Source organism: Castor canadensis, chromosome 12 (genome assembly GCF_047511655.1).
Source record: "Castor canadensis chromosome 12, mCasCan1.hap1v2, whole genome shotgun sequence".
In the NCBI taxonomy this organism is placed as follows: domain Eukaryota; kingdom Metazoa; phylum Chordata; class Mammalia; order Rodentia; family Castoridae; genus Castor; species Castor canadensis.
In genome coordinates, this window is record NC_133397.1 from 23,206,080 (window position 1) to 23,232,652 (window position 26,573).

At 45.5% G+C, this 26,573-nt stretch overlaps 3 protein-coding genes and 2 pseudogenes across 10 annotated transcripts in view; 3 read left to right on the plus strand and 2 right to left on the minus strand.

The window, feature by feature from the left end:
- Window positions 1-6,530: 6,530 nt before the first annotated feature.
- LOC141414715 (uncharacterized) lies at window positions 6,531-9,380 on the minus strand (annotated as a pseudogene).
- Nrbp1 (nuclear receptor binding protein 1) lies at window positions 8,498-18,649 on the plus strand. Of its 4 annotated transcripts, none has more exons than XM_074049387.1 (19): window positions 8,498-8,617; window positions 11,288-11,517; window positions 11,788-11,910; window positions 12,098-12,199; window positions 12,567-12,656; window positions 12,808-12,848; window positions 13,218-13,312; window positions 13,797-13,820; window positions 14,781-14,864; window positions 15,062-15,120; window positions 15,253-15,351; window positions 16,578-16,710; window positions 16,877-16,982; window positions 17,129-17,179; window positions 17,276-17,411; window positions 17,573-17,626; window positions 17,712-17,775; window positions 17,980-18,035; window positions 18,108-18,649. In XM_074049387.1, the coding sequence occupies exons 2-19, from the start codon at window positions 11,308-11,310 to the stop codon at window positions 18,210-18,212; spliced, it is 1,632 nt and encodes a 543-aa protein (XP_073905488.1). In that variant the 5' UTR covers window positions 8,498-8,617; window positions 11,288-11,307; the 3' UTR covers window positions 18,213-18,649. The 4 variants fall into 4 exon arrangements, with proteins under 4 accessions (XP_073905488.1, XP_073905490.1, XP_020010295.1 ...); XM_074049388.1 differs by lacking the exon at window positions 8,498-8,617 and adding an exon at window positions 9,095-9,248; XM_074049389.1 differs by lacking the exon at window positions 17,980-18,035.
- A 105-nt stretch (window positions 18,650-18,754) lies between these two features.
- Krtcap3 (keratinocyte associated protein 3) lies at window positions 18,755-20,357 on the plus strand. Of its 3 annotated transcripts, none has more exons than XM_074049390.1 (7): window positions 18,755-18,902; window positions 19,052-19,236; window positions 19,312-19,371; window positions 19,465-19,671; window positions 19,781-19,915; window positions 20,022-20,161; window positions 20,253-20,357. In XM_074049390.1, the coding sequence occupies exons 1-6, from the start codon at window positions 18,875-18,877 to the stop codon at window positions 20,127-20,129; spliced, it is 723 nt and encodes a 240-aa protein (XP_073905491.1). In that variant the 5' UTR covers window positions 18,755-18,874; the 3' UTR covers window positions 20,130-20,161; window positions 20,253-20,357. The 3 variants fall into 3 exon arrangements, with proteins under 3 accessions (XP_073905491.1, XP_073905492.1, XP_020010321.1); XM_074049391.1 differs by having other exon boundaries at window positions 20,022-20,150; XM_020154732.2 differs by having other exon boundaries at window positions 20,022-20,357.
- Window positions 20,358-20,435: 78 nt separating this feature from the next.
- Window positions 20,436-26,573, minus strand: part of Ift172 (intraflagellar transport 172) — a 35,140-nt gene continuing 29,002 nt past the window's right edge. For 2 of the 3 annotated variants that reach the window (XM_074049386.1, XM_020154691.2), the window contains exons 36-48: window positions 25,591-25,689; window positions 25,289-25,398; window positions 25,113-25,176; window positions 24,816-24,902; window positions 24,428-24,544; window positions 23,460-23,570; window positions 23,154-23,273; window positions 22,022-22,117; window positions 21,765-21,824; window positions 21,584-21,682; window positions 21,172-21,325; window positions 20,790-20,881; window positions 20,436-20,584 (exon numbers count right to left, since the gene is read on the minus strand). In XM_074049386.1, coding sequence (XP_073905487.1) covers window positions 20,495-20,584; window positions 20,790-20,881; window positions 21,172-21,325; window positions 21,584-21,682; window positions 21,765-21,824; window positions 22,022-22,117; window positions 23,154-23,273; window positions 23,460-23,570; window positions 24,428-24,544; window positions 24,816-24,902; window positions 25,113-25,176; window positions 25,289-25,398; window positions 25,591-25,689 — 1,299 coding nt within the window. In that variant the 3' untranslated portion in view covers window positions 20,436-20,494. Of the gene's footprint in view, window positions 20,585-20,789; window positions 20,882-21,171; window positions 21,326-21,583; window positions 21,683-21,764; window positions 21,825-22,021; window positions 22,118-23,153; window positions 23,297-23,459; window positions 23,571-24,427; window positions 24,545-24,815; window positions 24,903-25,112; window positions 25,177-25,288; window positions 25,399-25,590; window positions 25,690-26,573 lie in introns of those variants that run through there. The other variant, XR_012439636.1, reaches the window with a different exon arrangement.
- LOC141415282 (small nucleolar RNA SNORA32) lies at window positions 22,331-22,444 on the plus strand (annotated as a pseudogene).

A 26,573-nucleotide genomic window follows, 5' to 3' on the forward strand; every position in this document is an offset into this window, starting at 1 on the left:
TTCAATTGCCCTGATTTATGGAAACCAAGACCTGGAAAGATTCAGGACAGTTCTGTTGGTGCATGATTTCTATTCCATGAAAGTCATTCATTGTGAATATCATGATTTTAAAAGTATATATTTGTGCAACTGGCATGTCACAATGTAAGCTATCCTCTACTTGGGAGATTGGGTTAGGAGATCACCTGAGAAGCTTAGAATTACAGCAAATAGAAATGAATGGCCTCAAAAATAGACCAGTGAGTTGCACCAATCAAAAAAACTTCCACACAAGAAAGTGAGGGAAAAAACCCTACTGAATGGATATACCTGATAAGAGATTAATATCCAAAACATAAAGGAACTCAAAAAACTCAATAACAAGAAGATAAATAATCTAGTTAAAAAGCAGGCAAAGGACCTTGTGTTAGTCAGCCTTTTCATTCTGTGGCAAAACTTGAAAGAAACAATTTAAAGGAAGAAAGATTTATTTTGGCTCATAGTTTCAGAAGTTTCAGTTCATGATCATCTTACTCCATTGTTATGGGCCTGTGGTGAGGCCCATCATGGAAGCAGAAGGATATGGCAGAGCTGAGTTGCTCACCTCACTGTGGGAAGCAAAGAGTAATATGAAGGGGCCAGGCCAAGATATATCCTTGATAGCATGCCCTAGCAGTCCACTTCCTCTAACCCTGCCTTCCACAATTCCACTGCCTCTCAATAATCTGTTCAAGCTCTGAATCCATTAATGAATGGATTGATTAGATCAGAGCCCTCATGATCTATGGAAATGCCCTCACAGACATGCTCAGAGATATGCTTTACTAATCTCCTAGGCATCCCTCAATCCATTCTTGACAGTCATGATTAACCACCATAGACCTGAATTGGCATTTCTCAAATGAAAATATACAAATAGCTAATAGGTATATGAAAAAAATACTCACCATCACTAATCATCAGAGAAATACAAATCAGAGAAACAATGCAATATTGCTTTACACGAAGGCTGTTATCAAAAAAGATTAAGTAGCTCAGTGTTCCTGTAATCCTAGCTTGTTGGGAGGCAGAGATCAGGAGGATCAAAGGCAACCCAGGCAAACAGTTTGTGAGACCCTACCCTGAAAATATCCAACACAAAAAAGGGCTGGTAGAGTGGCTCAAACCCCAGTACCACAAAAAAAAAAAAAAAAAAAAAAAAACAACCAAAAAACAGCAATTGGGGTGTGGCTCAAGTGGTAGAGTGCCTGCCTAGCATGCATGAGGCTCTGGATTCAATCCCCAGTATTGGGGGGAGGAGGGGAGAAAGAAACAGTATGGAAGATTCTTTTAAAAATTAAAAATAGAACTTTCATGTGATCCAATGATCGCACTTCTGGGCATTCAAAAGAAATGACACCTCGATCTCAAAGAGATGTCTATACTCTCATGTTTATTGCAGCTTTATTCACAACAGCTAAGAAATGGAACCAACCTAAGTGCCTATTAATGGATAAAGAAAATTACATGGAATATTTCTAAAATGGAATATTAGTTAGCCTTTAAAAAGAAGGAAATCCTGTCATTTGCAATAACATGGATGAACCTAGAAGACATTATGATAAGTATGTTAGGCACAGAAAGGCAAATGCTGCATGACCTAGCTTATCCAAATAAAGATTTCAAAAACCTTGAACTCTGTCAGGTACAATAATGTGTACCTGTGATCCCAGCATTTGGGAGACATAGGTAGGAGGATTGTGGTCTGAGGCTAGTCTGGGCAAAAAATCAAGACCTTATCTGAAAATAACTAAAGCAAAAAAAAAAAAAAAGAAGAAGAAGAAGAAGGGAGGAGCTGGGGGCAAGGCTCAGTGGTAGATCCTGAGAGCAAGAGTGAGGCCCTGAATTCAAACCCCAGTACCAACAAAAACAAAAATTAAAAAAAAATTGAACACATAAAAGCAGAGAGTAGAAAGATGGTTGCCAGAGGCTGGGCAGTGGGGGGAAGGGAGAGATGTTGGTCAAAGTATACAAAGTCTCGGTTATAGCTGGGTGCAATGACTTATGCCCATAATTCCAGGCCAGCCTGGGCAGAATGTTCCAGGGACCCCCATCTCAACCAATAAAAGCTGGATGTGGTGACATGTGCATGTCATCCCAGCTATGCAGGAGCATAAATAGGAGGATCTTGGTTCAGAACAGCCTTTGCACAAACTTGAGACTGTATTTGAAAAATAACTAAAACAAAAAGGGCTAGGTGCTCAAGAGGTGGAGCCCCTGCTAGCAAGTTCAAGACCAAGTTCAAACCCTGGTACCTCAAAAAAAATCTCAGTAATGCAGAATTACCAAATTCTGGAGATCTAAGGTACAATGTGTTTTATACTTGAGGTTTACTAACGGTAGACTTTAAATGTTCGTACATTCAAACACACGCACTCACGCACGCACCCACAGGTAGCTATGTAAGATGACGTATGTGCCAAATAGTTTGATTGTGTTATCACCTCACAGTGTATACATATGTCAAAACAATGTTGAGCTGGGCGTGGTAGCACAGCTCGTAATCCCAGCACTCAGTAGACGGAGGAGGGACGATGGGGAGTGATCCTGTTCAAAACACTGGAACCACACAATGTTGTACACCTAAATGCATTTCTTTTCTGTGCTGGAGATTGTACCTAGGGCCTTAAGAATACTAGGTAAGCGCTCTACCACTGAGCCGTATCCTTGCCCCCACTCTACAATCATTTAATAAATTGTTGCTTTGTTAAAGTATTCTCTCTCTCTCTTTTTTAATGGTGCTGGGGATCAAACTCAGGGCCTTGCTAGCCAAGCACTGTACCACTGAACCATATTCCCAGCTTTTTCTTTTTTTAATAAAAATACACAAATGGCACAAAGTTCAAAAGGCATAAGTGGGTATATAATAAACCCTCCCCACTTTTTCACCCAGTCATTTAGTTTCCATTTCCATTCCCAACAAATTTATTCATTTAACTGGTAGTGGAAATTTTAGGTAAATTAAGTTTAAGGTGACAAGAAACTAAAACTAGATCTACCATATGACCCAACTATCCCACTTCTTGTATATACCCATGAGAAACAAAATCTGCATACAAAACAGATGCAGCATTTTTCATAATAGCTAAGATACGGAATCAGCCTGTCGAAGCTGCCATCAATCGATGAATGCATAAGGAAAATGTCGTTCCTTCCCATTCATGTGGAATAATGTAAAGAAATCAGACGCAAACTGCAGCAATTAGAAAATAAAATATGAGGCTTTTTTAAAGAAGAAAATGTGGTATCCAGACACATAGAATGTTGTTCAGCCATAAAGAAGAATGAAATCCCATCATTTGCAGCAAAATGGACCAGAGCACATGTTAAGTGAAATAAGCCAGGCACAGAAAGACAAGTACCATATGTTCTCTCATATGTGTGTGGAAGCTAAAAGAGTGTCAACTTGAATGTAGAAGTGACTAAAACAGGTTGGCTAGAGTATGGGGGAAGATGGATAAAAAAGGTAGATTTGATTAGTACATGCTATATGCAGGTATGGAAATATCACAATATTAATAATAATAATTTTTTTGTGGTACTAGGGCTTGAATTCAGGGCCTTCACTTTGAGTCACTCCGCCAGCCCTTTTTGTGATGGATGTTTTCAAGATAGGGTTGCTTGAACTATTTGCCCGGGTTGGCTTCGAACTGTGATCCTCCTGATCTCTGCCTCCTGAGTAGCTGGAGGCAGATATTTTTATTAAAAATAAATTGAAATTAAGGTGACATCCAATATTACCTGGAAAGAGGTAACTGCTAGAGACAAAAATATCATTCAGTGATATATTGGAGGCTTATCAGTGGTCAGTGGACATATATATATATATATATATATATATATATTTTTTTTTTTTTTTTGTAGAACTGGTGTTTGAACTCAGGGCTTTGTGCTTGCAAAATGGACACTCTACAGCTTGGGACATACCTCTAGTCCATTTTGCTTTGGTTATTTTGGAGATAGGGGGTCTCACAAACTATTTTCCAGGGCTAGCCTCAAACCATGATCCTCCTGATCTCAGCCTCCCAAATAGCTAGGATTATAGGTGTGAGCCACCAGCACCCAGCTTATTTATAATAAACCGAGAATAAAGCTTTAGGAGAGATAAGATGATATTTACATTGTAGGAGGTTGAAAAGACAATAGGACTCTCCTAATATACAAAAAGTTCTAAACCGGTGTGGTGGTACATGACTGCCTCCTGAGGCAGAGGATCATGAGTTGGAAGCCAGCCTGTCTAAAAAAAAAAAAAAAAGATGATCAACCCAATCAAAAAAAAAAATGTAAAGAACTTAAGTAGGCAAGAAACTGAAAGGGAAATACGGTTTGGCAATAAAAATATTAAAAATGTTTCACTCTGTCTGCAATTGGGTACAACCCCCCCCCCTCTGGCTTTCTGATCACTTGGTCTTGCTCTCTCTGTCTAGTGCTGGGGATCAATCCAGGCTCTGACACATGATAGGCAGGTGCTCTACCATTGAGCTACACTCTCAGCCCAGGATATCTTTTTTTTTGTTTGCCTGTAGTTTGTTTATTTTTTTGCATTTTTAATATATTTTTTAATTTGGGGGAATCATTTTAAAATTAATATGTCACCAAAGTTGAAAAAATTGGTATTGGTGTTGGTAAAGATGTCCAGAAATGGGAACCCCAGCCAAAAAGGTATCATATTATTATTTGACATCTTTTTGAACAGTAGTTTGTCAATATTGATTCAAATTTAAGATGTTCTTAGCCTTCTTTTGGGGGGCTAGGGGCTCTCTGGATGGTTTTGATCTGATAAATATACACATCCCCCATGCAAGGGAGGTGGGCTTCATCCATCCATATGTATTAGCTCTTTAACCACCCCTCCCTTGGTGGTATGGGGGTTTGAAAACAAGGCCTTGTACTTGCTAGGTAAGTGCTCTGCCACTTGAGGCATGCCTCAACCCCTTTTAGCTTTCCTTTATTTTTCAGGTATGGTATAGCACTTTTTGCTTGTGCTGGTGTCAGACTGCAATCCTCCTACCTCCACTTCCCACCTAGCTGGGATTATAGACATGTACCACTATACCTGGATTTTTCTTTTTTGGTGGGACTGGAATTTGAAGTCGGGCTTCTAGCTTGCAAATCAGGTATTCTACTGCTTGAGTAAAACCTCCTGTCCATTTTTGCTTCAGTATTTTTGGAGATGAGTGAGGTCTTGCAAATTATTTCCCCAGGCTGGCCTTGAAGCACAATCCTCCAGATCTCTGCCTGCTGCGTAGCTGAGATAGCCTTTTTCTTGAAGACTATTATTTTTATTATCATATTATTGTTGTACTGGGGGAACACTGTGACATTTACAGAAGTTCTTACAATTTATCATAGTTGAATCCACCTCCTCCATCATTCTTTATCCTTCTCTCCCCCCATTGCTGGAATAGTTTCAACAGGCCTCATTTTTCTATTTTCATACATGAGTACATGATATTTCCATTACATTCACTCTCTTCCACCCTTTCCTCACTCTTCCCCACCAACACTGGAAGACTTTTTTAAGAGTTTTAGTTTCACAGTGAAATTGAGAGGGAGGCACAGAAATTTCCCATATGCCCCATCCCCTTATAAATGTATAGCTTCCACCATTATCAACATTCTTCACCGAATGATTAAGACTTGAATGTGTATTTCACCGTGTTTCTTTTTCTATGGTGCTGGGGCTTGAACCCAGGGCTTTGCACAGGCTTAGCAGGTACTCTACTGCTCCCAGCTCCAAGTACATTTAGTTTTATAAGAAACCACCAAACTGTCTTCCAAAGTAACTGTACCATTTTGCATTCCCACTGTAATGAGAGTTCCTGTTGCTCCACGTCCTAGCTAGCACTTGGTGTTGTCAGTATTCCGGATTTTGGCCATTCTAGTAGGTGTATGTTCTTAGCTTGTGACTCAGAAAATCCATTTTTTTTTTGAGTCAGTCTTTTTATGTAGATGAGACTGGCCTAGAACTCACTATGTAGCCCAGGACGGCTAGAACTTGAGATTGGCCTGCCTCAGCCCCTCAAATTCTGGGATTACAGACATTTGCCACCACACTTAGCTTCATTTTTAAGAATTTGTAAAAATCACTTTTACAAATTGGCAAAGCTGTAGCTAGCAGAATATTCATTGTGGTTTTATTTAAAACAATAAATGTTTGAAATTATTCCAATGCCCACTGGTAGTTATTAATTAAATGTTGGCACATTTGGAAAATGGAATACTTTATTGGTAGAGTAAAAAATTAAAAATTAGGGCTGGAGGTGTGGCTTAAAGAGTGGAGGTCCTAACTAGAAAGCACAAAGCCCTGAGTTCAAACACCACTACTGCCAAAAAAAAGTAGTGGTTAAAAAATTGTAATGTGCACCATCATGGGAAAAAGTGAAGAGAGTAAATGATGTAGGATACACTTGTTTTTATTTTATAATTTTATACACATATTAATACACATAATAACACAGAAAAAGAAACATGGTGAAATATACATTCAAGTCTTTCTTTTTTCTTTTTTTTTTGGCAATACTGGGCCTTGAACTCAGGGCCTTCACCTTGAGCCACTCCACCAGCCCTAGTTTTGTGAAGGGTTTTTTGAGATAGGGTCTTGTGGAACTATTTGCCCAGGCTGGCTTTGAACCGTGATCCCCCTGATCTCTGCCTCCTGAGTAGCTAGCATTATAGGTGTGAGCCACCGGTCCCTGGCTACATCCAAGTTTTAATCATTTGGTGGAAGACAGATAAGAGATTTCACTCTCTATAATTGTTAATATTTATATGATTGTTGTGAGGATGAAATGAGTTAATGTTATAAAGTCATTGAAACAGTGCCTGGCTCATAGAAGCTACTATGGCAATACTATGGTATACTAAAATATTTTTGAAGTATTTTTAATTTTTAACAATAAGCATGTATTTTTTTTTCATTTTCTTTGTTTTTCTTTTGTGTATTTCTTACTTTTGTAAGAGGGGAAAAATAAAGTGATTAAATTGTGGGCAGTATTTGATCATTTTAAGCATGAAAGTTTTAAAATAAGAGCTTGAAGTTGTCAAAGAGTCGTCTATGCGTATTTGAAAGGCGCTAGTTGAAAGGAAAGGTTGGTAAGGCAGAGGCCCCAGACAGAAGAGAATGGGAAACTCAAATGATAACGTGAGCTGGTAGTACTTGATGTTTTTCATGGGGCAGGCGAACGTTCCAATTGCTTTGGAGCTCATATGGGGAAAAAGGTTAATCTAGAGAGAAGGAACATCCTTCCCTTTGAGTCTAGAGCAAAGATTGTTAACCTCAACACTGAAATTGTATGCTAAATTTGGTAGGTGAATGCATTTTTGCGCGTGTGTTTTTTTGGTGGTACTGAGGTTTGAAGTCAGGGCCTTGTGCTTTCTGGGCAATTGCTTTACTACTTGAGCCACTCCCCCAGCCCGGAAAATGCATTTTTTAATTCAAAAGTAGGTCCATAACTTCCATCAGATTTCTAAAAAAGGGTGTTTGAGTCCTCCCAAAGGTAAAAGAACTAAAGAAGGAAAGATTGGTTTTTAAAGTAAATGTTTTAAGGTGAAGAGGTGAGAAAATGAGTTTCTGTCAGATTTCCTTCTTTCTCCAAGTGAGGTAGGATTAGAGAGTCCCTAAGGGACAGTGAACTCAGGTGATAGTAACATTCCCAAATTCGGATGACTGGTTCGTCCTCCTGCCTCATAATGCAATACACGTCTACAGCAGGATGGATTTCCACCCTCCGGTTTCCGCGTTACTTTGTGAAGATCCACGACTCACCCAAAACCTATCACCCTTTCTTTGCGCTTCTTCGCAACCAATCATTATTTCCAAACATCTTTTCAAGGAAAGCTTTGATCTTACTGTTTCGGATTCTAGATTTGGCTCTCATCAACTTAATTTCGATAAATAACGTAATACTTCCGATTTTTTATTTTTTTGCATTTGCTAACTATCATCGAATAATTTCAACGAGTTCGTTCTTGTGAGGACCAGATCAGATAACATCAGTGAAAAACCTCTTGCAAAGTTTTGGCAAATACTGCTATGCAAAGCGCTGTCAATTTTCAGCGCCTTTTATGTTTTTTTCAGGCTTCCTGAAGAACTGGTGTCCTGCGCACTGTCCAGTCCCCAAACAGTGAAGGTGGATGGGCTCGCCCCTCGAATGGAGGCTACGTCTTCCGCTCCTTTTGTCTCTTGGTGGGATTACGACTGTCATGGCGCCTTCGAGAAGAGGGAGAAGGCCTTCCCTTCGTCCAGCAGAATCACTGGAGGCACCTGGACCGAGCGGAGGGGTGGACAGAGGCGAAGCCCAGCGCAGAGCAAGAGGACCGCACCCCCGGCGAGGCGGAGGCCGAGCGGCTGGAGGGGAGGAGACGCGGCCGAAGACTGGCCGGCGATGGCCGGCCTGCGGGCACCGCCCCCCGCCGCCCTGTCCAATGGAAACCTGGCGGCGGTGCGGCACCGCCCATCTGTTGGTCCGGACGCCGCGAGGGCGGGGCCCGCAGTTCGGTTGCGCTGCGGAGCGCAGCTGTGAGGGAGTCGCGGTGATCCGGGGTGCCGGAACCCGAGCTGGAGCTGAAGCGCAGGCTGCGGGCGCGGAGTCGGGAGGTGAGTGCCTGGAGAAGGAGGCTCGGGCGGGGACAGGTTCGCGAGGCGACGGCGGGATTGCCCCCGAGCTCCGGGACGGTGGGACCCGGCCGGCGGGTGCTGCAGGCGGCCCTGCTCCCTCGGCAGCCAGGCCCGGCCGGCCCGGCCCGCAGCAGCCGAGGGGCTGCCTTGGCCCCAAGGCGCTGTCCGTCCGCCCGGCCTCCCCCGGCGTGGCTGCGGCGGTCCGGAATTCTGCTGGCGCGGGTCGGGAGGCCCAGGCGTTCGCTTGGAACTCCGGCCGCGAGAGGCGGGGTCGGCGGCGGGGGCGGGGGCGGGGCGGCGGCGGCCGGGGCCCGACGGCCTGCGGAAGGAAGCGCCGCGTCCCGGCAGGGCCTGCTCGCGGGGGCGGCGCGCCGGCTGCGCGGGGGCGTGGCCTGCGGCCAGACTGCGCCGCGGGGCCGGCCTTTGGTGAGGTGGCCGCCGCGCTCTCGGCCCGCCAGGCTGGGCGTCCGCGCCAGCCGCCGCTGGCTTCCAGACAGCGACAGGGCGACCTGTTGGAGTGCGAGAGTCTGCGGGCCCCTGCCTCCGCCGGTCTCGCTTATTTCGACCGGACCGTTCTGCGGGCCGCGGAGGCCTTCTGGGTTTGCTCAGGGTGAGGACAGCCGAGGGGGCCTGTGGCTGCGAGCTTTTAACGGAGTCGACGGGCCGAGGGCTTGCAGGTTAATTCTGACAGTCCGGGAGAACAACTTTGTAGGATGACCGAAGTGACCGGTGAACGTGCCATGCGCCTCCGGTGACTGCAGGCGGCGAGGAGCTGGCCCTTACGATGTCAGTGGGCTTTTCCACGCGTGATCTCTGTTCACCTCTCGGCAGAACCCCCAGTATTGCACGTTTCCTCAGTAGCAGGAGTGCTGGAAGATGGTGGGCACCGCCACCCTCATCTGCCTACTGGGACGGGATTGGGGAGGGAGGGGACAAGTTCATTCCTGGGCATCTGTCTCTAAGGGAGGTTTGGCTTCTCCTATGGTGCCCTGTTGTGGATTAGCTGTCTGTGCCCTTGAACTAGAAGTTTCTTTAGATCCCATTGGCTGCAGCCTTCCTATATTAAAATACCACTGGTATCTCCTATTGTACTCTTGCTGAGAATTTTATTTAGCAGTTCAGATTGTAGATGCATTCAGTGAATATAGGTGCTCCAGGAAGTGACTGATACAGACCTTTTTACTTTTTTTTTTTTTTTTTTTAGCTACTTTGCAAGGGAAGAAGAAAAATTATCTCTAACCCAGCTTTTCTGGTAGATTACTAAAGTACAGATATTTGTAGCTTTTCTGGCTGGCTAAACTGGATTTAAGATAGGCAAAGACCTGGAAATTAACATGGGGAAAGAATATCTTGCCAGATTTTTTTCTGTAGTGCTTTGTTACTCTTTGGATTTACTAGAATGTCATCTAATAAAAATCTCTTGTCTTGGGTTAACAATGTAGGTTGGGGTAGAGATGGGCAGAAGGAGGCATCAGAGTTCTAAAAGATTGGTGTTAATTGGAAGTTTCTGGCATTCTGAATTTCGAGGCGCATATTTACTTTCCAGGATATCATTTTCATACTGGACACCACTCTCTTGAGCCTAGCACACACAGGTTCCAATTCCTCCATAGCCTTTGTTCTTAGAGATGTGGAATAACATTCAGTGGTTTTCCTGTGACACTCTGTGGTATGGGTTAATGACAATTAGCTTTTGACAGTAACCATGCCCTTGTAGAAATGTTATTATATCTTCAGTTATTTGTACTTGAAAGAAATACCTGGGGCAGATCCAGTGCCCCAGACAATGGAAACTTCAGAGCCTTTGAGCAGTGTGAATGAAATGAGAACTGGAAAGTTAAGGTCTTAGATCTGCCTTGAATTTGTGGCTCTAATGTGTAGGCAAACTCATTAATTTTGTTCACTATTGTATCCCAAGCCCAGTTTGTATCCCACAATAAGTGCTTACTAAACATTTATCGAGTGATTGAAAAAATGTTAGCCAATACCTACCCATTTACCACACTCATATCATAGGGAAGGTGAGGTCATCAAGGATGAAGTCACCTCTGCCAGTCACCTAAGTCAAGAGTGTCATCATGAACCAGCTGGCTCATTCTGCGTGTAGGAAGGATGGATAATGAATGCTAAGCTTACTTCCAGTATGATCAGCTTAAGATTTCAGCTGGATAAATTGACTGAGGGTTGTACAGGTCTAGCCTTAGGGCAGGTTCAGTGGAACAGGTTGGAGCCCGGAGTCATCTATTCTGAATAGTGCCTGAGTGCATGGTTCTTGAACACTGTGTCAACAGGAGTACTTGGGGATTCAAAGGGAAGCCTATTGGGTGAATATTTGCTGAGAAGGAATGGGGCACCTGATGTTGTTGGTTATTTGAACCTTACTAAAGGGGGTTATAGTGCCATAAATCTTGGGTTTGCCACTCCTGTGTGGTCATCTTCAGCAAAGATAGCTCCCTTTCTCTAGATTTACGAGAGTAGTTAATGTTTTAGTATTTAGGAATAGTTCTGATTGTGGATTTAAAAGAAACCAGGGAGGTATGTATTTCATTTCCTTTGAACCTGCATATGAGGTTGTTAGGATTAGCAAATCTTTGTAGATCTATTTTGACTTCTCTGACTTCTCCCTCTGTCCTTTCCCAACCAATGCAGACCTGAGTGTTCATTCCAGTATGTCGGAGGGAGAGTCCCAGACAGTACTCAGCGGTGGCTCAGACCCAAAAGTAGAATCCTCCTCTTCAGCTCCTGGCCTGACTTCAGTGTCACCTCCTGTGACCTCTACAACCTCAGCTGCTTCCCCAGAGGAAGAAGAAGAAAGTGAAGATGAGTCTGAGATCTTGGAAGAGTCACCCTGTGGGCGCTGGCAGAAGAGGCGAGAAGAGGTAAGGTGATGGTGGTACTTCTCTTGGTGATACTGGGTTTTGAACTCAGGGCTTCATGCTTGTTAGGCAGGCACTCTACTGCTTGAGTTACGTTTTCACCCTAGGTTGTGTTATTCTTGAGAGAGATAATTGTAAGAGGAGAGAACTGGAGGCAGTCCTAAGCGGCAGACCAGACTTCAGCAGGATGGGGGCTGGAAGTTGATGAACATGCAGAGTAATAAAATGGAGGGGTTGTGAAGTAACTTTAATCCCATTTGAATTGCTTCACAGGTGAATCAGCGGAATGTACCAGGTATTGACAGTGCATACCTGGCCATGGATACAGAGGAGGGTGTGGAGGTGGTGTGGAATGAGGTACAATTCTCAGAGCGCAAGAACTACAAGCTGCAGGAGGTAGGTGGTGCTGAAAAGCTACAGCCTGGGGATGTTAGAAAACTGGTGTTTAAAAAGGAATCTCCTGGTGCCTGTCCAGGAGACCATGGTGGGGTTAGATCATTTCTGGGGAGGGATAGGGAATGACTTTTCATAATTAATGCAGTAATTTGTGAACTCTGTTATACTACTGTCTCCTTTGCTCCAGGAAAAGGTCCGTGCAGTGTTTGATAATCTGATTCAGTTGGAACATCTCAACATTGTTAAGTTTCACAAGTACTGGGCTGATGTTAAAGAGAACAAGGCTAGGGTAAGATTTTTTTTTTTTCTGCCCTATTTCCTGAGCTTATTGCAAGAGACTGGCTACATTTATTGTTCCTTTTATACTTGAAACTGGGTAGTTTTGGAATAAAACTGGAATCTGCTGTATGGAAGCTATCTATGGCTTTTGTGTGTTTATAAATGGTGCAGAAATGAGTGAACTTTAGCTTCCTTCTTCCCATAGTTCTTACTGCAGAGTAATTTTCATTGTGCTAGTTAGTGTAAGAAAGTAATGCCAAGAAAAAAAGGAGAGAAAGTTGGAAAAAAAATGCAAATTCAATATACATTTGGTATAAATGTTACCAGGTAGGAGATCATTTCTATAAAGCCTTATAGTAAGTGCTTTGCCTCCCCAGGTAATTTTTATCACAGAGTACATGTCATCTGGGAGTCTTAAGCAATTTCTGAAGAAGACCAAAAAGAACCACAAGACTATGAATGAAAAGGTACAAAGGGAGGATAGACAAAAGTTTTAGTCTGGATTGGGGGTTTAAAAAGAATATGTTACTTATGATGCTGATGACGGAGGGATGGTAAGGACCAGTGGGAGGTTTAAGAGAAGGGATTACTGCTGACCCCTGAACCAAACTGTCCTAGGCTTGGAAGCGCTGGTGCACACAAATCCTCTCTGCCCTAAGGTAAGTAATATGTGGTTAGCTTCTTTCCCATGTATTTCCTGATTGAGTTCCTCCAAACAGATTGCAGGGCACTACTCTGCTGATCTATTCTGCCTCTTCCCACTTTCTATGAGTCATATACTGTCAAGATTAGGCCCCCTATATGGGTCTTATAAATGGTTCCTCCTAATGCCCAAACTATAACACTATCTCCGACTTTTTTCTCTAAGTGTGTATCTAGCTATTTAAACCATCAGGCATAATGGAGATTCAGAGTATGGGGATTATCTTGTGACCAGCAGGAGACCTGGCCCTTGCTCCTCTTAACCCTTGGGTTCCCCCTGCCCTTAATTTCCCAGAGGCCCCTCTAACAGCCCAGTGCCCCCACAGCTACCTGCACTCCTGTGACCCTCCCATCATCCATGGGAACCTGACCTGTGACACCATCTTCATCCAGCACAACGGACTCATCAAGATTGGCTCTGGTGAGGGGAGGGAGAGGTTCTGGGCATGGGAGCCACGGGAATTTGGGAACCACGGGGGTAAGATGAAAGGTGTGGGGAGAACAGAGCAAAATTCTCAGGTGTGGGCTGGTGATAAGAGACAAGGCCTTCCTGGAGGTAATTTATAGGGAGAGGCCAATTAGTGGAGAGGGGTTAAGGTATATAATCTTGTACCTTTTTGAAGGGAAACTGGGATTAATAGAGAGGAATTGATAGGGGGTTGGGAAAGGGCAAGAGATAGTTGTGAGATCTGATTTGCGCCCCCTGGGGCCAGACCCTACCAGAGGAGGTTCCAGGCTGTGCCTTCTGTGAGTGCTTTCATTTGCTGTGTATCTGTGTGCAGTGTACATTTCTGTGTGCCGTGTCTGTGTATTGTTACCATTTGTCTGGGGCATGGCTGCTCCATCGCTCACAACTTTTCTCTGTTTTCCTCCCTCCCGCTTACGGGCTGCTCTGTTCCCAACAGTCTTTCATAGGATTTTTGCTAATGGTGAGAGCTCCCTCTGCCCCACTTGGGGGTCTGTTTGTGATCCCTTTGCGGCTGCCCAGTGCATGCAGTCGTGGGAGCAAGGCCTGTTCCCTACCTCCCCGCCTAATTACGCTTGCTTAGCTTCTGCCCTGCCAGCCCTCCACCTGCTTGCTGCTCCATAACCTGCTTATTTCCTGTGGATTCTGCCTGGCTGGCTACTTACCTCCTAGATTCATATTTTCCCTCATCATCAGGCTGGTTTCCCAAATCACACTGTGCTCTCTGATTCTCTGTGACTTGTAGTCGTTGTTTATGATTGGAGTGAGTCTAGATTGGGCCTGGTTCCTCATTGAGCCCATGTCAGGCAGTGTTGAGGAATAAGAGGGTAGACCAGGGATCTAAAAAGTTCTGGTGAATTAAAGATGAAACTGATTCAAGAGTATTGGTTCAATTCTGAGCTAATTTTGAGTTTCATTCAGCAAAGGTGGGTAAGAAGGAGGTTGTATGGTAATACTTCTTTACCTGTTTTATCCAAGTTCCTGAGGTATCCAATTGTTCCAGGGCTTCCCTCTGTTTTTATTTTAATTGCAAGGTGGATGAATGCAATAAAACCTAACATTTTCATGGGATCGGGGATTAGATGTTCCTGGGACTTGGAAGGTGAACAGGTCACAAGTGAAAGTTTTTCTTTTGACTACATTGATTCTTGACCAGCCCAAAGCCTCCAGTGTGTCTGTCGATATAGTGCAGAGCTTTTGTTTGCTCCTGAGTTATGGACCTTAGATGAGAAACAGTAGGCCTGAGAAAGGGGAGGTTGATGGTGTCCGTGTGTGGTCTGTAGTTCAGGATGGGAAAAGGTATAGGTTTGTGCCTGATGAAGATTAGAGACTTCAGAAGAAATTTGGCTTTTGGGCCTCTCTCTGGAATAAGACCATGCTTTGTTGGTGGTGGTCAGATTGTGGGTATCTCCCCTACTCCCAGTGGCTCCTGACACTATCAACAATCATGTGAAGACTTGTCGGGAAGAGCAGAAGAATCTACACTTCTTTGCACCTGAGTATGGAGGTAAGGCATCCTGGCTTCTCTACCGTAATTTTGTACTTATGACCTGAGGTGCAGAGGTAATACAACTGAAACTGTATTAGTCCTTCTGCACTAGCATCTAGCATACAGTATTTCTTTTCTTTTTTTTTTTTAAAGGCATGTCTGCCACTCCTTGCCCCCAATCCTCTGCTTTACCAAACCCTCTTTGCTTTCCCTAGAAGTCACTAATGTGACAACAGCAGTGGACATCTACTCCTTTGGAATGTGTGCACTGGAGGTGAGGAGATGGAGGGGGGAAATAAGGAAAGTGTGAAGTTAAAAGACAAGGTGTTGATTTTGAGGGAGTGATTGTGGGAGGGCTGGGGTTCTTAGGTCTCTCCTTTTCCTTTGGGTTCCTCCTCAACTGCAGATGGCCGTGCTGGAGATTCAGGGCAATGGAGAGTCCTCATATGTGCCACAGGAAGCCATCAGTAGTGCCATCCAGCTATTAGAAGACTCATTACAGAGGGTAAGGCTCTTTAGGATTGTTCCCTCCTTAGTATTTTTCTTTTTCTTTTCTTTTTTTTTTTTTTTTTTTTAGCAGTACTAGGGTTTGAACTTGGCCTTGCACTTGCTAGGCAGGTGCTGTACTACTTGAGCCATGTTCCCAACAGGTTTTTCTTTACCTACTGGGAATATGTGGTCTTCCAAGAGCAAGAGTACATAAAGCAGAAAAGGAAAAACAGCTGTAAAATTTCCCTAGGAGGTACCTAATAAGCTTTTGTGTAAACACAGGTTAGGGGTTAAGATGTGTAATACTAAGGTTAAAATTGTGTGTTAATGCATGGAGGTAAACTGATTTGATGGTTATTGCAGGAAGTTGCTATACACTTTTGATTGTGTGTGTGTGTGTGTGTGTGTGTGTGTGTGGTTGTGGGGTTTGAACTCAGGGCCTACCTTTGGTCACCCTACCAGAACTTTTTTGTGGTGGGCTTTTTCCACATGGGGTCTTGCATACTGTTTGCCTGGGCTGACTTCAAACCACGATCCTCCAGATCTCTGCCTCCTGAGTAGCTAAGATTACAGGCATGAACTACCACCCCCACTTCCATTTTGATATTTTAAAGCAAATCAATTTAAATTAACCAAAAGAGTCATTTTTGGGATTTTATATTTATACGGTTTTAGTTAGAAAAGTTTCCCTGAAATAATGAGCTAAGATTTAAAGGATCTAAAAAAATATACATATGTATATATGTATTTATAGTGGTCATATATATATATATATATTTATAGTGACATATGTATATATATATATGTCCTATATATATATCACATATGTGGTGATCATCATCACAATGGGTTAAGTTTGAGATGGAAAAAACTAAATTTAGCAAGGATTAGAGAAGAAAGGTTGGCGGTGAGTGGGCTAATAAAACAAAAAAGGAAAGGAAATAGTAAGTTTGAAAATTAAAGAAAAAGGTTGTGATTGGAGAGTAGAAAAATAATTAAAACCAGAAAGATAATGAATGATATCTTTCATATCATAGTTTATATTTTTGAAGCCCTTTCACGTGCTTTCCTATCAATATGAAACACAGCAATATGTTTTCTCAATAAGTGCTGAGCTAGTGTGTACCAAGCTTTTTCCTAAGTATACTGAAAGCTATAAAGATGAACACAGTGTGTGTGGTAGTGGTGGTGGGGGGGCGGTGAGTTGCCAGATGCCTGCTTCAGTTTCTTGCTCTCCTCTAGGAGTTCATCCAAAAGTGCCTGCAGTCTGAGCCTGCTCGCAGACCAACAGCCAGAGAACTTCTTTTCCACCCAGCACTGTTTGAAGTGCCCTCGCTCAAACTCCTTGCTGCCCACTGCATTGTGGGACACCAGCGTGAGTCCCCTTGACCCTGCTAGGGATTTTCTTCCAGCTTCAGGCCTTGTAAATATCACTGGCACGCTCTCCTTCCTCTTTTATTTCCAAAGGGATTCTTTATCTCTGTGCCTCCTGTAACACTAATCTGTCTCTCCGTAACATTCCACTCAATCATGCCCTTCAGATATGATTCCAGAGAATGCGCTGGAGGAGATCACAAAAAACATGGATACCAGTGCAGTACTGGCTGAAATCCCTGCAGGACCAGGAAGAGAACCAATTCAGACTTTGTGAGTAGTCAACTGAGAAGACCTGAAAGGGATAGATTGGTCATTACCACCCTGAGGTTCTGTAAAATGCCCATTCTCTGGGAAAGATTAAATCTGCTATTTTGCTTATTTCCTTCCTTCCATTGTCTGTCTTTTCTCTCCTTCAGGTACTCTCAGTCACCAGCTCTAGAATTAGACAAATTCCTTGAAGATGTCAGGTGAGAGAATGAGAAAGCAGGCTTTCCTGAGGGAGCAAGGGCAGGTGTCCTGAGTCATTTGGAAAGCCCATGTGACCTATCTTTATCTCCCTCCAGGAATGGGATCTACCCTCTGACAGCCTTTGGGCTGCCTCGGCCTCAGCAGCCACAGCAAGAGGAGGTGACATCACCTGTTGTACCCCCCTCTGTTAAGACTCCAACGCCTGAGCCAGCTGAGGTGGAGACCCGTAAGGTGTGAGCTGTGTGGATGTGAATGTGTCCATGGTCATAGAGGAAGGGACATCTCCGCCCAGGCTTTATCCTTTATAGGATGCACTGCTACCCCTTGGCCACCAGGTGTTGGTGGTTTTTATTGACTGATCTTTACTTTGGTGACCCTCTATTCTGTCCTAGGTGGTGCTGATGCAGTGCAACATTGAGTCAGTGGAGGAAGGAGTCAAACACCATGTAAGGTTCAGGGCCAGGGCTACAAGTGAGGGTGGCCAGAGGGCGGGGAAGGGGAACCCTGTTTTCTCACTGTCCTTTTTTCTAGCTGACACTTCTGCTGAAGCTGGAGGACAAACTGAACCGGCACCTGAGCTGTGACCTGATGCCAAGTGAGTCCTTTTCCTTGGAGGATGGGAGGGTCTGTGAGCCTTACCTTTGAGGGACATTCAGGGGTGGGATAAGGCAGTAACACACTTGATTCACACAGAATGACTATCTTCAGCCCCTAAAGTTGGTGGCTGGCTGGGCAATTTGAAGGGCTGGTTCTGTGTCCCTTACTCTCATACTGGACTCACCCCTCCTGTTTCTCTCAGATGAGAACATCCCTGAGTTGGCAGCTGAATTGGTGCAGCTAGGCTTCATTAGTGAGGTGAGGTTCTTGCCTATCCATGGTCCCCTGCCTTTTCCTCCCTCAGCTGTCTCACTGAGCTTCTCTCCCTAGGCTGACCAGAGCCGGCTGACCTCCCTGCTTGAGGAGACCCTGAACAAGTTCAATTTTGCCAGGAACAGCACCCTCAACTCAGCTGCTGTCACCGTCTCCTCTTAGAGCCAGGCCCCTATCTGAGCTGTGGCTGTCCTGAATGTGCTGCAGCCCTCCTGCCCCTAACCCCCCCTCCCCCAGTCAGTATTACCCTGTGAAGCCCCTTCTCTCCTTTATTATTCAGGAGGGTCTGGGGGCTCCCTGTTTCTGAGCATCATCCTACCCCTTCCCCTCTCTCCCTCCCCTCTGCACTTTGTTTACTTGTTTTGCACAGACGTGGGCCTGGGCCTTCTCAGCAGCCGCCTTCTAGCTGGGAGCTAGTAGCCGACCTGCTGGCTCCCGCCCAGCCTGTGTGGACAGGAGGCCCACGGGCACTGGGGGAGCCGAGTTCTACAATCTCGCTGGGGCTGATGGGCAGGAGAGGTGGTGCTGCAGTGGTGGTCCTGGGGGGCCATTCGATTCGCCTCAGTTGCTGCTGTAATAAAGTCTACTTTTTGCTAAAAGCGTCGTGTGCTTGCTTCTCGCTGCACAGGGGCAGTGGGCGGTGACCATAGCCTTGCGCAAGACCTGCTTGGGCCGGAGGGCGGGGCCTAAGTGGATCTGCCCAGTGGCCGCCTAGGAGGCTGGGCCTCAGGTGGACGGCGGGGCGGGGCCGGGCTCGAGGGCCAGAGGCGGAGCCAGGCCCAGGTAGTGCCGCTCGGCGCGGCACTGAGCGGCGCGAACACGGGATGAGGGACTGCCGCCTCTGCTCCTTCGGTAACTTTCCACCTTCCTCCTACCCCGCCGCCCCTCAGCGGGCTCTAGAGACCGGGCTGGCTTTGCCGCTGGGCCTCTTTCTTCTCTGGCCGCCCAGCCCGCCCCACCCGCCCCGCTGGCTCAGGTGTGCCCCTCCCCCTGCTTTGCAGACGCCGCGCGAGGGCCCCGGCGGCTGATGCGCGTGGGCCTGGCGCTGATCCTGGTGGGCCACGTGAACTTGCTGGTGGGAGCTGTGCTGCACGGTACAGTCCTGCGACACGTGGCCAATCCCCGCGGCGCCGTCACGCCGGAGTACACCACTGCCAATGTCATCTCCGTGGGCTCTGGGCTGCTGGTGAGCACTTCGGGCGGACTGAGTGGGATGGGTGCGCCGAAAGGCAGAGGGCAAAAGGCTTGGTGTCTTCCACAGAGCGTTTCCGTGGGACTTGTGGCCCTGTTGGCATCCAGGAACCTTCTTCACCCACTACTGGTGAGAGGGGAACAGGGGGCTGTCTCAGCTCTGTCTAGGCACTGGGAGACTTAGCAGGCCCAGACTCCTCACCCTCATTTTCTGCCCTGCCAGCACTGGGCCCTGCTGGCACTGGCTCTGGTGAATCTGCTCCTGTCTGCTGCCTGCTCCATGGGCCTCCTCCTTGCTGTGTGCCTCACTGTGGCCAACGGTGGCCGCCGTCTTATTGCTGACTGCCATCCAGGGCTGCTGGATCCTTCCATACCACTGGATCAGGGCCCTGGGCAAACCAACTGCTCCTTTGATCCCACAAGAATCTATGTGAGCATATTCTCTTGCTGTCCTCAAAGACTTAGTCCTGCCCTTTTCATTTCCCGTTTGTTGCTCCTGCCCAACTTCCCTTAGCCCCCATCCTTCCTTTTGCTTTTAGGATACAGCCTTGGCTCTCTGGATCCCTTCTCTGCTCATGTCTGCAGCAGAAGCTGCTCTGTCTGGTTACTGCTGTGTGGCCGCACTCACCTTACGTGGAGTTGGGCCCTGCAGGAAGGAAGGGTTTCAGGAACAGGTAAGAAAGAGGAAGAGGAAGGGTTCATGCCACACAGCCTAGCTGTGTTGAAAAGGAGCTGATGTATCATTCAGGGACAGGGGTCTGACTCTACTCTCTTCTGCAGCTGGAGGAACTGACAGAGCTTGAACCTCCAATATGTAAAAGGCAGGAAAATGTGAAGCTACTGGATCAACATCAAGAATTTCAGGCCTCAGAGAAAACCTGGGTTTAGGACAGCTAAAGGGCCCTGAAGGTGGGGCCTGGGTAAGAATGGGGGCAGGAAAGTGTTCTTGGGACTGGGGCTAGTTCTTTGCTAAGCTGCTTCCCTCTCTGACCTGGTTGGTTCTTTTATCAGGCAGCTGCTGTTCTGAGGCTCAGTCTATAAGTGTTTCCACTAAGCAAAGGACCCTGACCCCAGGATGATATAAATAATTGTAATAAAAGAACTTCTTTTCTTCTACTTGATTATGATTCCTTTTGGAGGAAAAGAACATGGTGCTGGTGTTTTGGGTGATTGTGACCAAAGAATACAGTGGTCTTGATTACTTACAGAACTTTAATGGGGGAGAAACCCAAGCTCTTCCTCAACTTTATCAGTCACTGAAAGGAAAAGCTGGTGCTGGGGAGCCCTCCACACCACTGACTGATGAATTTCAGCACATCCTGGCACACTGGGCTGTGAGAGGTCTGTGAGCAAAGGGAAAGAACACAAGAGGAACTCAGTACTGGTACAGGGGACATCACTCCATCTCAGTGTCACAGGTAGCAGATTCAGGGTCTGCACCTGCCTTCTGGATAATCCCACACACCCTTCCAGTGCACTTCGTCTCATACTCCACCCCCTCAAGTGCTGCTCTCCCTTGTCCTCATCCTTCAAGTCTCTTTCTCTAACCTTGATGGCCATAAGAAACTTATTCCAGTTGTCTTTGTTAGCAGCCTTCCCTGGCCGCTTAAATTCAATTTTGTTCCTCAGAATGGGGTAACCTGTGGGAAAAGACAGAGATGAGTTGAAATTTGAGAGATTCGGGGGGTTCAGATGAACAGCAGCCTGGGAATAAAGAGTGGGATGGCTGTCTTGTGTACCCTTTACTAAATTAAAGTGAAAATTTTTAATATAATTCTTTTTGGAGGTACTGGAGTTTGAACTCAGGGCTTCACACTTGTCAGACAGGTGCTCTACCACTTGAGCCACACCTCTAGTGAAATAAAGTTTTTGATTCTGCTGCCTTCCCTGTTGTTCCACCTATTACAGGGTGTGGAGTGCTGTTCTATACCTGTAATGAGGCAGGGCAGTGCTCGAACACCAGTGCTTGCTGCCACTAGGGAGGCCTCATAGACGCCACGCTCATCTCGAGGCAGAACCTGCTCTAGCCGCTGGTCCATGGAGACTGTGAGCACCCAGTCTCGAATCTCTTCTCTCTGGGCTTCCTGGGAAGGACAGTGGGAGTAGTAGCAGAGAAAAGTGGGGAGTGGGAGTAGGGGAGTTTGCTAAGCCTTCATTCCATACAAAACTTTCAGCCATAAATGATCCTCCTTGGATTGAGTAACACAGTCAATTCTCTAGTTTCTCTGAGGCAATAGTGAGGACTGAGGTCCTTCCAAAAATGGCAGCCCAAAGCTGTCCTCCCTTCTCGATGAACTTCAACTGGTGAATCCTTCCCATTTGGCAATTCTGCACACCCTTACCGGTATGTGCTGCTTAGCTGGGAGTGGCACCTCAAAGGGGATGTCCGTATCCTGAAAATCTGAGTGGTCAAGGGCATCCAGAGTCCCTTCTTCAATTGCCTGAGGCAGAATGGATAACCATGAGATAGGCACAGGTTGTGACAGGCAAACTCCCAACTCTGGGCACAAATTCCCTACTCACATCCGTCAAATCCAAAAAGCGGTTGAGGAAGATGAAGGCCATGTCCTCCCAGCCAACTGCCTGCAGCAGAGAAGAGGTGCAAGTGAGCAAGCTGAGCTTGGATGCTACTTCTCTAGGGTGCAGAGAAAACACACCAGGCAAATGTAGAATTATGTCCTCCATAACATCAGCTCCACACTCAGCTTTGCTCAAGGGATTCTTCATCTTCCAACTTCTGATTTCCTTATTTAGCCCCACCCTTCCTTGTCCTTGCTCACCTTGGCAGCAATGCCTGCTTCATAGAAGGCCTTGTCTGCAGGTAGTAGCTGGGTGTGGCGCAAGAGTGAAACAGAAAGCCTGGCAGCCACAGTTTCCTGTGGATAAAGGCAAAGCTTTATGATCCTGGTACTACAGGACTGAACTACCAGACCTGTGATCCTTTTGTAACTAAGGCAGCTACAGGAACTAGAAAACCAACAATCAATACTAGACTGCTCTGGATCTCAGGCTGTCTTGGTCTTAAGTTTTTTTCATCAGCACAACAGACCTGGGCCTATATGAATACACAGTAAATTATCAAAAACATATGGTCATTAACAAGGCTTTTAGAATGCAGTTTCTCATTTGCTGTGGACATGACCACAAAAAATTTTCTCACTAGGTTTTCTATATGCTACTTTGTTAGCATATAGGGGACACTATTGCCCAGTAGAACTAACCATGCAACCCACAGGACTTTTCTAATGGCTACTTCATTGCTAATGAGATTTTGTAACAGCCAAATACTGTGTAACACTGCAACATTTGTAATGTATGTTTTTCTTGGTAATGTGTTCATCTCATATTTTTGTCACGTAGGACAAATGGATTAAGCATCTTTTAAAGAGGGCTATCTTGGAAGAAAAATCAGCTTTAGAGGTGATCTTGATGTGCAGTGAACCAATCAAAACATGTAGCAAATTCTGCTTGTAAAATTATTAAATAAAAATTTATTGACATTAAATAATTTTGCCTAAAAAAATAAACTAAAAGCACATGTACATTATAGGAGGTGAATAAGAAATCATGGGATTTGAATGTTTAACATGATGAGGCCAGGCTATAGCTCAGCGGTACAGCACTTGCCTGGTATGCATGAGGCCCTGGGTTTAATCACAAGCACTGCTAAAAAATAAAAAATAAAAATGAACAGAATGAGGCTGGAGCTATGTGGGCAGAATCCTAAGAAGGTGAAAGCAGTATAGGAAGAAAATCCATCTCAGCAAAGGTTAAAGGCTGAGTTAGAAGAGAAGCAGAGAGAAATGTGAAGTCCAAGAGCCTAAGTGAGAATCCAGAACTTGGATTCATTCAGTTCCAAAGGTCTGAGATCCTTCAAGTGCTGTGCGAGTCATCTCTCCTGCTGTGTCTCACCAGCTGTTTGACGCTCTGGGCTGCACAGCGTGTGGCATAGTAATGAGCAATGAGCAGCATCGTCTCAAACTCCTCATGGGCTGCAGAATTTGCCTCACTGGACTTTACCAGGTTTTCACACTAGAAAAGGAAAAGAGCACAGCCTGGCTCAGAAGGCCAGGGCCACAGGGCGGTCACTGATGGCCATGTAGACAGAGGAAGGCAAAATACATCTGAGGATAAAGGTTTATGTGTGTGAAAGGAGAGACTGGGACAGGGGCAGGGGAAGGAGCACTTTTTACTTTGTTGTCAACCCAACTTACTCACCAGGTTGAAGAGGACATCACGAAGATCAGCCCAGCTATGGTAGGCCTCGGCACTGTTGGTCCCAGGAGAGCTGACCATGTCAGTGAAGATCCTTTTGTAGATGTTGAAGTTCTATAAGTAGAGGGAATAAAGGGATCTGAGAGGCTCAAGCAGAAGAGAAAGTCAGTGGGGGTGGACAGAAAGGAAGGACAAATAGGCTGCAAGTGTGCATGTTAAGAGTTAGAGGACAATGGAGAAAGTGCTAATTATTTTTAGAGTAGAGAAAGAGGAGGGGTAAGATAACTATTTCTCATTAGCTGGTGCTGTGTGAGTGTGGGCAAAGTACAAATGTGAATGTAGTCACAGTGTTAATGGGATAATATTCCAGAGAGCTGTCTTTCTCCAACAGGAGAGTAGTGTTTACTTTCTGGAAGTAAACACTTCGAGAAAGGCACTTGAGGGTGTGAAGGATTCCTCTTGGAAAGCCAGTCCCTGTATTCGCTAAGAACACGGGCATCTCTGTAAGTGTTTCCTTATAGGATAAGTTCCCCGGAGAGGCTGTATATTTCTTTTTGTTGTTTCTTTCTTTCTTTTTTTTTTTTTAACCATTTTTTTAATTATATGATTGTTGTACTGGGGGTACATCGTGACATTCACAGAAGTGCTTACAATGTATCTTAGTTGAATTCACCCCCTCCATCAGTCTCCATTACTCCTCCATTCTTAGAATGGTTTCAACAGGTCTCAGTTTTCCATTTTCATACATGAGTACATAGTATTTCCACCATATTCACCTCCTACACCCTTTCCTTACGTCCTCCCCGCTCCCAAGACCATGTATGTCAAGACAGGCTAGATGTGGATTCTAGGCAGAATGTTCTCCACGGATGGGAACCTTGGAGAAGACAGTTTCTGAAGGCATGTGTGGTTCCAGAGGAGCAAGAAAGAATACCCTGGTGGAAATATTCACCCCTAGAAGAAGATGGTACCTGTGGGTTAGCAGGGGCTCCATGTTGCACATAGAGGGCCAGTGCTTGGGCACAGCCACCCTCCCGGATCAGGTGAGTCGCATACAAAGCCACGTACTTGTGCAGAATCTTGTAGTTCTGTTTGGAGGTGGAGGAATAGTGGGGAAAAATTTGGAATCAGTAAGACCAGTAGTGAGGGTAGGGTGGTGACTTGAAGCCATGGATTTGTTTAGGAGGCAATGGGCTTAATGCTATGTGGATCCCAATTTTAGAGTGTGGAAGACCATGCTCTCTGATGCTCTAGGGACCTCTAGGGATTGGTGGAATTGAGAGAGAGGCAGCTCTGGAGCAGGTGAGGAAACAAGGCAAAAGGTAAAGAGAGCTGAGAGTAGGAAGGAGAGACTAGTACCTGCTTGGTAGCTGTTTCGATGCACTTGTCCCACTGGCCCTGCTCCACATACAGGTCTAAGGCAGCTACCACATCCACACCCACCAGCTGTGGAGCAATGGAAAAGACAGTTGAACAGGAGAGATGATGACCCAGGGGAGAAAAGAGGGAGAGACTCTCTAGCACCTCTCCCTGCATTTGACTTTTATTCTTGTTTTTGGGGAGCCAGGGATTGAACCCAGGGCCTGGCAAGTGCTAGGCAAGTTCTCTACTACATAACTATAATCCGCTCCCCCCCCCCAATTCTTCAAGTCTCACTGAGTCCACTTTGCCCTGGTTCTTGAGGAACTCCTTATAATGCTGGTCCACATAGTCTTCATACCTGTGAAAAAGTACAAAGATCTCTAACTTCATGGTCCTGGGGTGCCAACCCTCCCAGTGTTTACAAAAAGAAGTAAAAGAGGATTGCCAGGGAGAAAGAGTCATGACTTTACCGGGGGTCTAACTCCTTAGCCACACGCTTGGCTTTGTTCCACTCTTCACCCTCAATGAAAGCGTCAATTGCTTCCTTGACAAGGTCCAGGTTCAGATAGAGCTCTGCAGCCTGCATAGTGGGACATCAAAGTGGAAACTAACTTTCTTCTGACTCCTCAGTCTTCCCTTGGCAAACTCTTCCCATTCTCCAGAACATGGCCACATCTGCCAAGAGGCTCACTGCTACACACCTTCTGGGTGTGATGTAACCATTTTACCCATCTCTGGGATCTTTTCTTTTCAGTCCCAGCACCTTACTCACCCCACTGTGCTTTCCAATTCCAATCAGCTGGGGTCCTACAGCTCGAACCACTTCCAGACTTCGAGGGGGAGGCAGGAACTTGATGGAGAGTTCAGCCGCCTGAGTGGTTGGTTAAACAGTAGGAGAAATAAATACGGTTAGGGCCCCTCAACCTGACTCATTTCATACAGGTCCATCCTCCAGATGCCAACTGTCTTGTAATCTCCTTTGCTTTCCACCTTCCTGGCTAAGCCTGGCTGATGGTCCACTGGATCCTTTAGTTGACCAGTAGTGAACCTGTCTGTTCCCCTCAGCTCACTGTAACTCTTTCAGACACTTCTGAGGTCACTGCAATTGGTCCTGTCACCTGTAACAAACTGGTTTCTCAAGTTCTTTGTCACATATAAGAATCTTGATAGAATAGTATAGAGAAATAACTGTAAGAGGAGTTCAGGGTATTCTCCAACTATTTATGTTGGGCTTTTCTGAGCCTCAGTTTCTTTATTTAGACATACTGTATTTTGGTGGTACTGGAGTTTGAACTCAGGGCTGTGTACTTGCTAGGCAGTTGCTCTCCACACCTCCAGTCCACACACTAGATTTTGAAGACAGCATACACACACACATACGCACGCGCACGCACACACACACACACACACACACACACACACACACTGAAATGATATTTTATTTATTCATTTATTGTGGTATTGGGGCTTGAACTCAGGGCCTTCACCTTCAGCCACTCCACCAGCCCTATTTTTGTGAAGGGTTTTTTGAGATAGGGTCTTGCAAACATATTTGCCTGGGCTGGCTTTGAACCACAATCCTCCTTATCTCTGCTTCCTGAGTAGCTAGGATTATAATCCTGAGCTACTGGCACCCAGTGAAATGACAATATTTTAGATGTATTGGGTTAGATAAAATATTTTATTTTCACCTTTTTTTTGGAGACATATTTTGTTACATAGCTGAAAATACCTTGAAATCATTATATAGCCCAA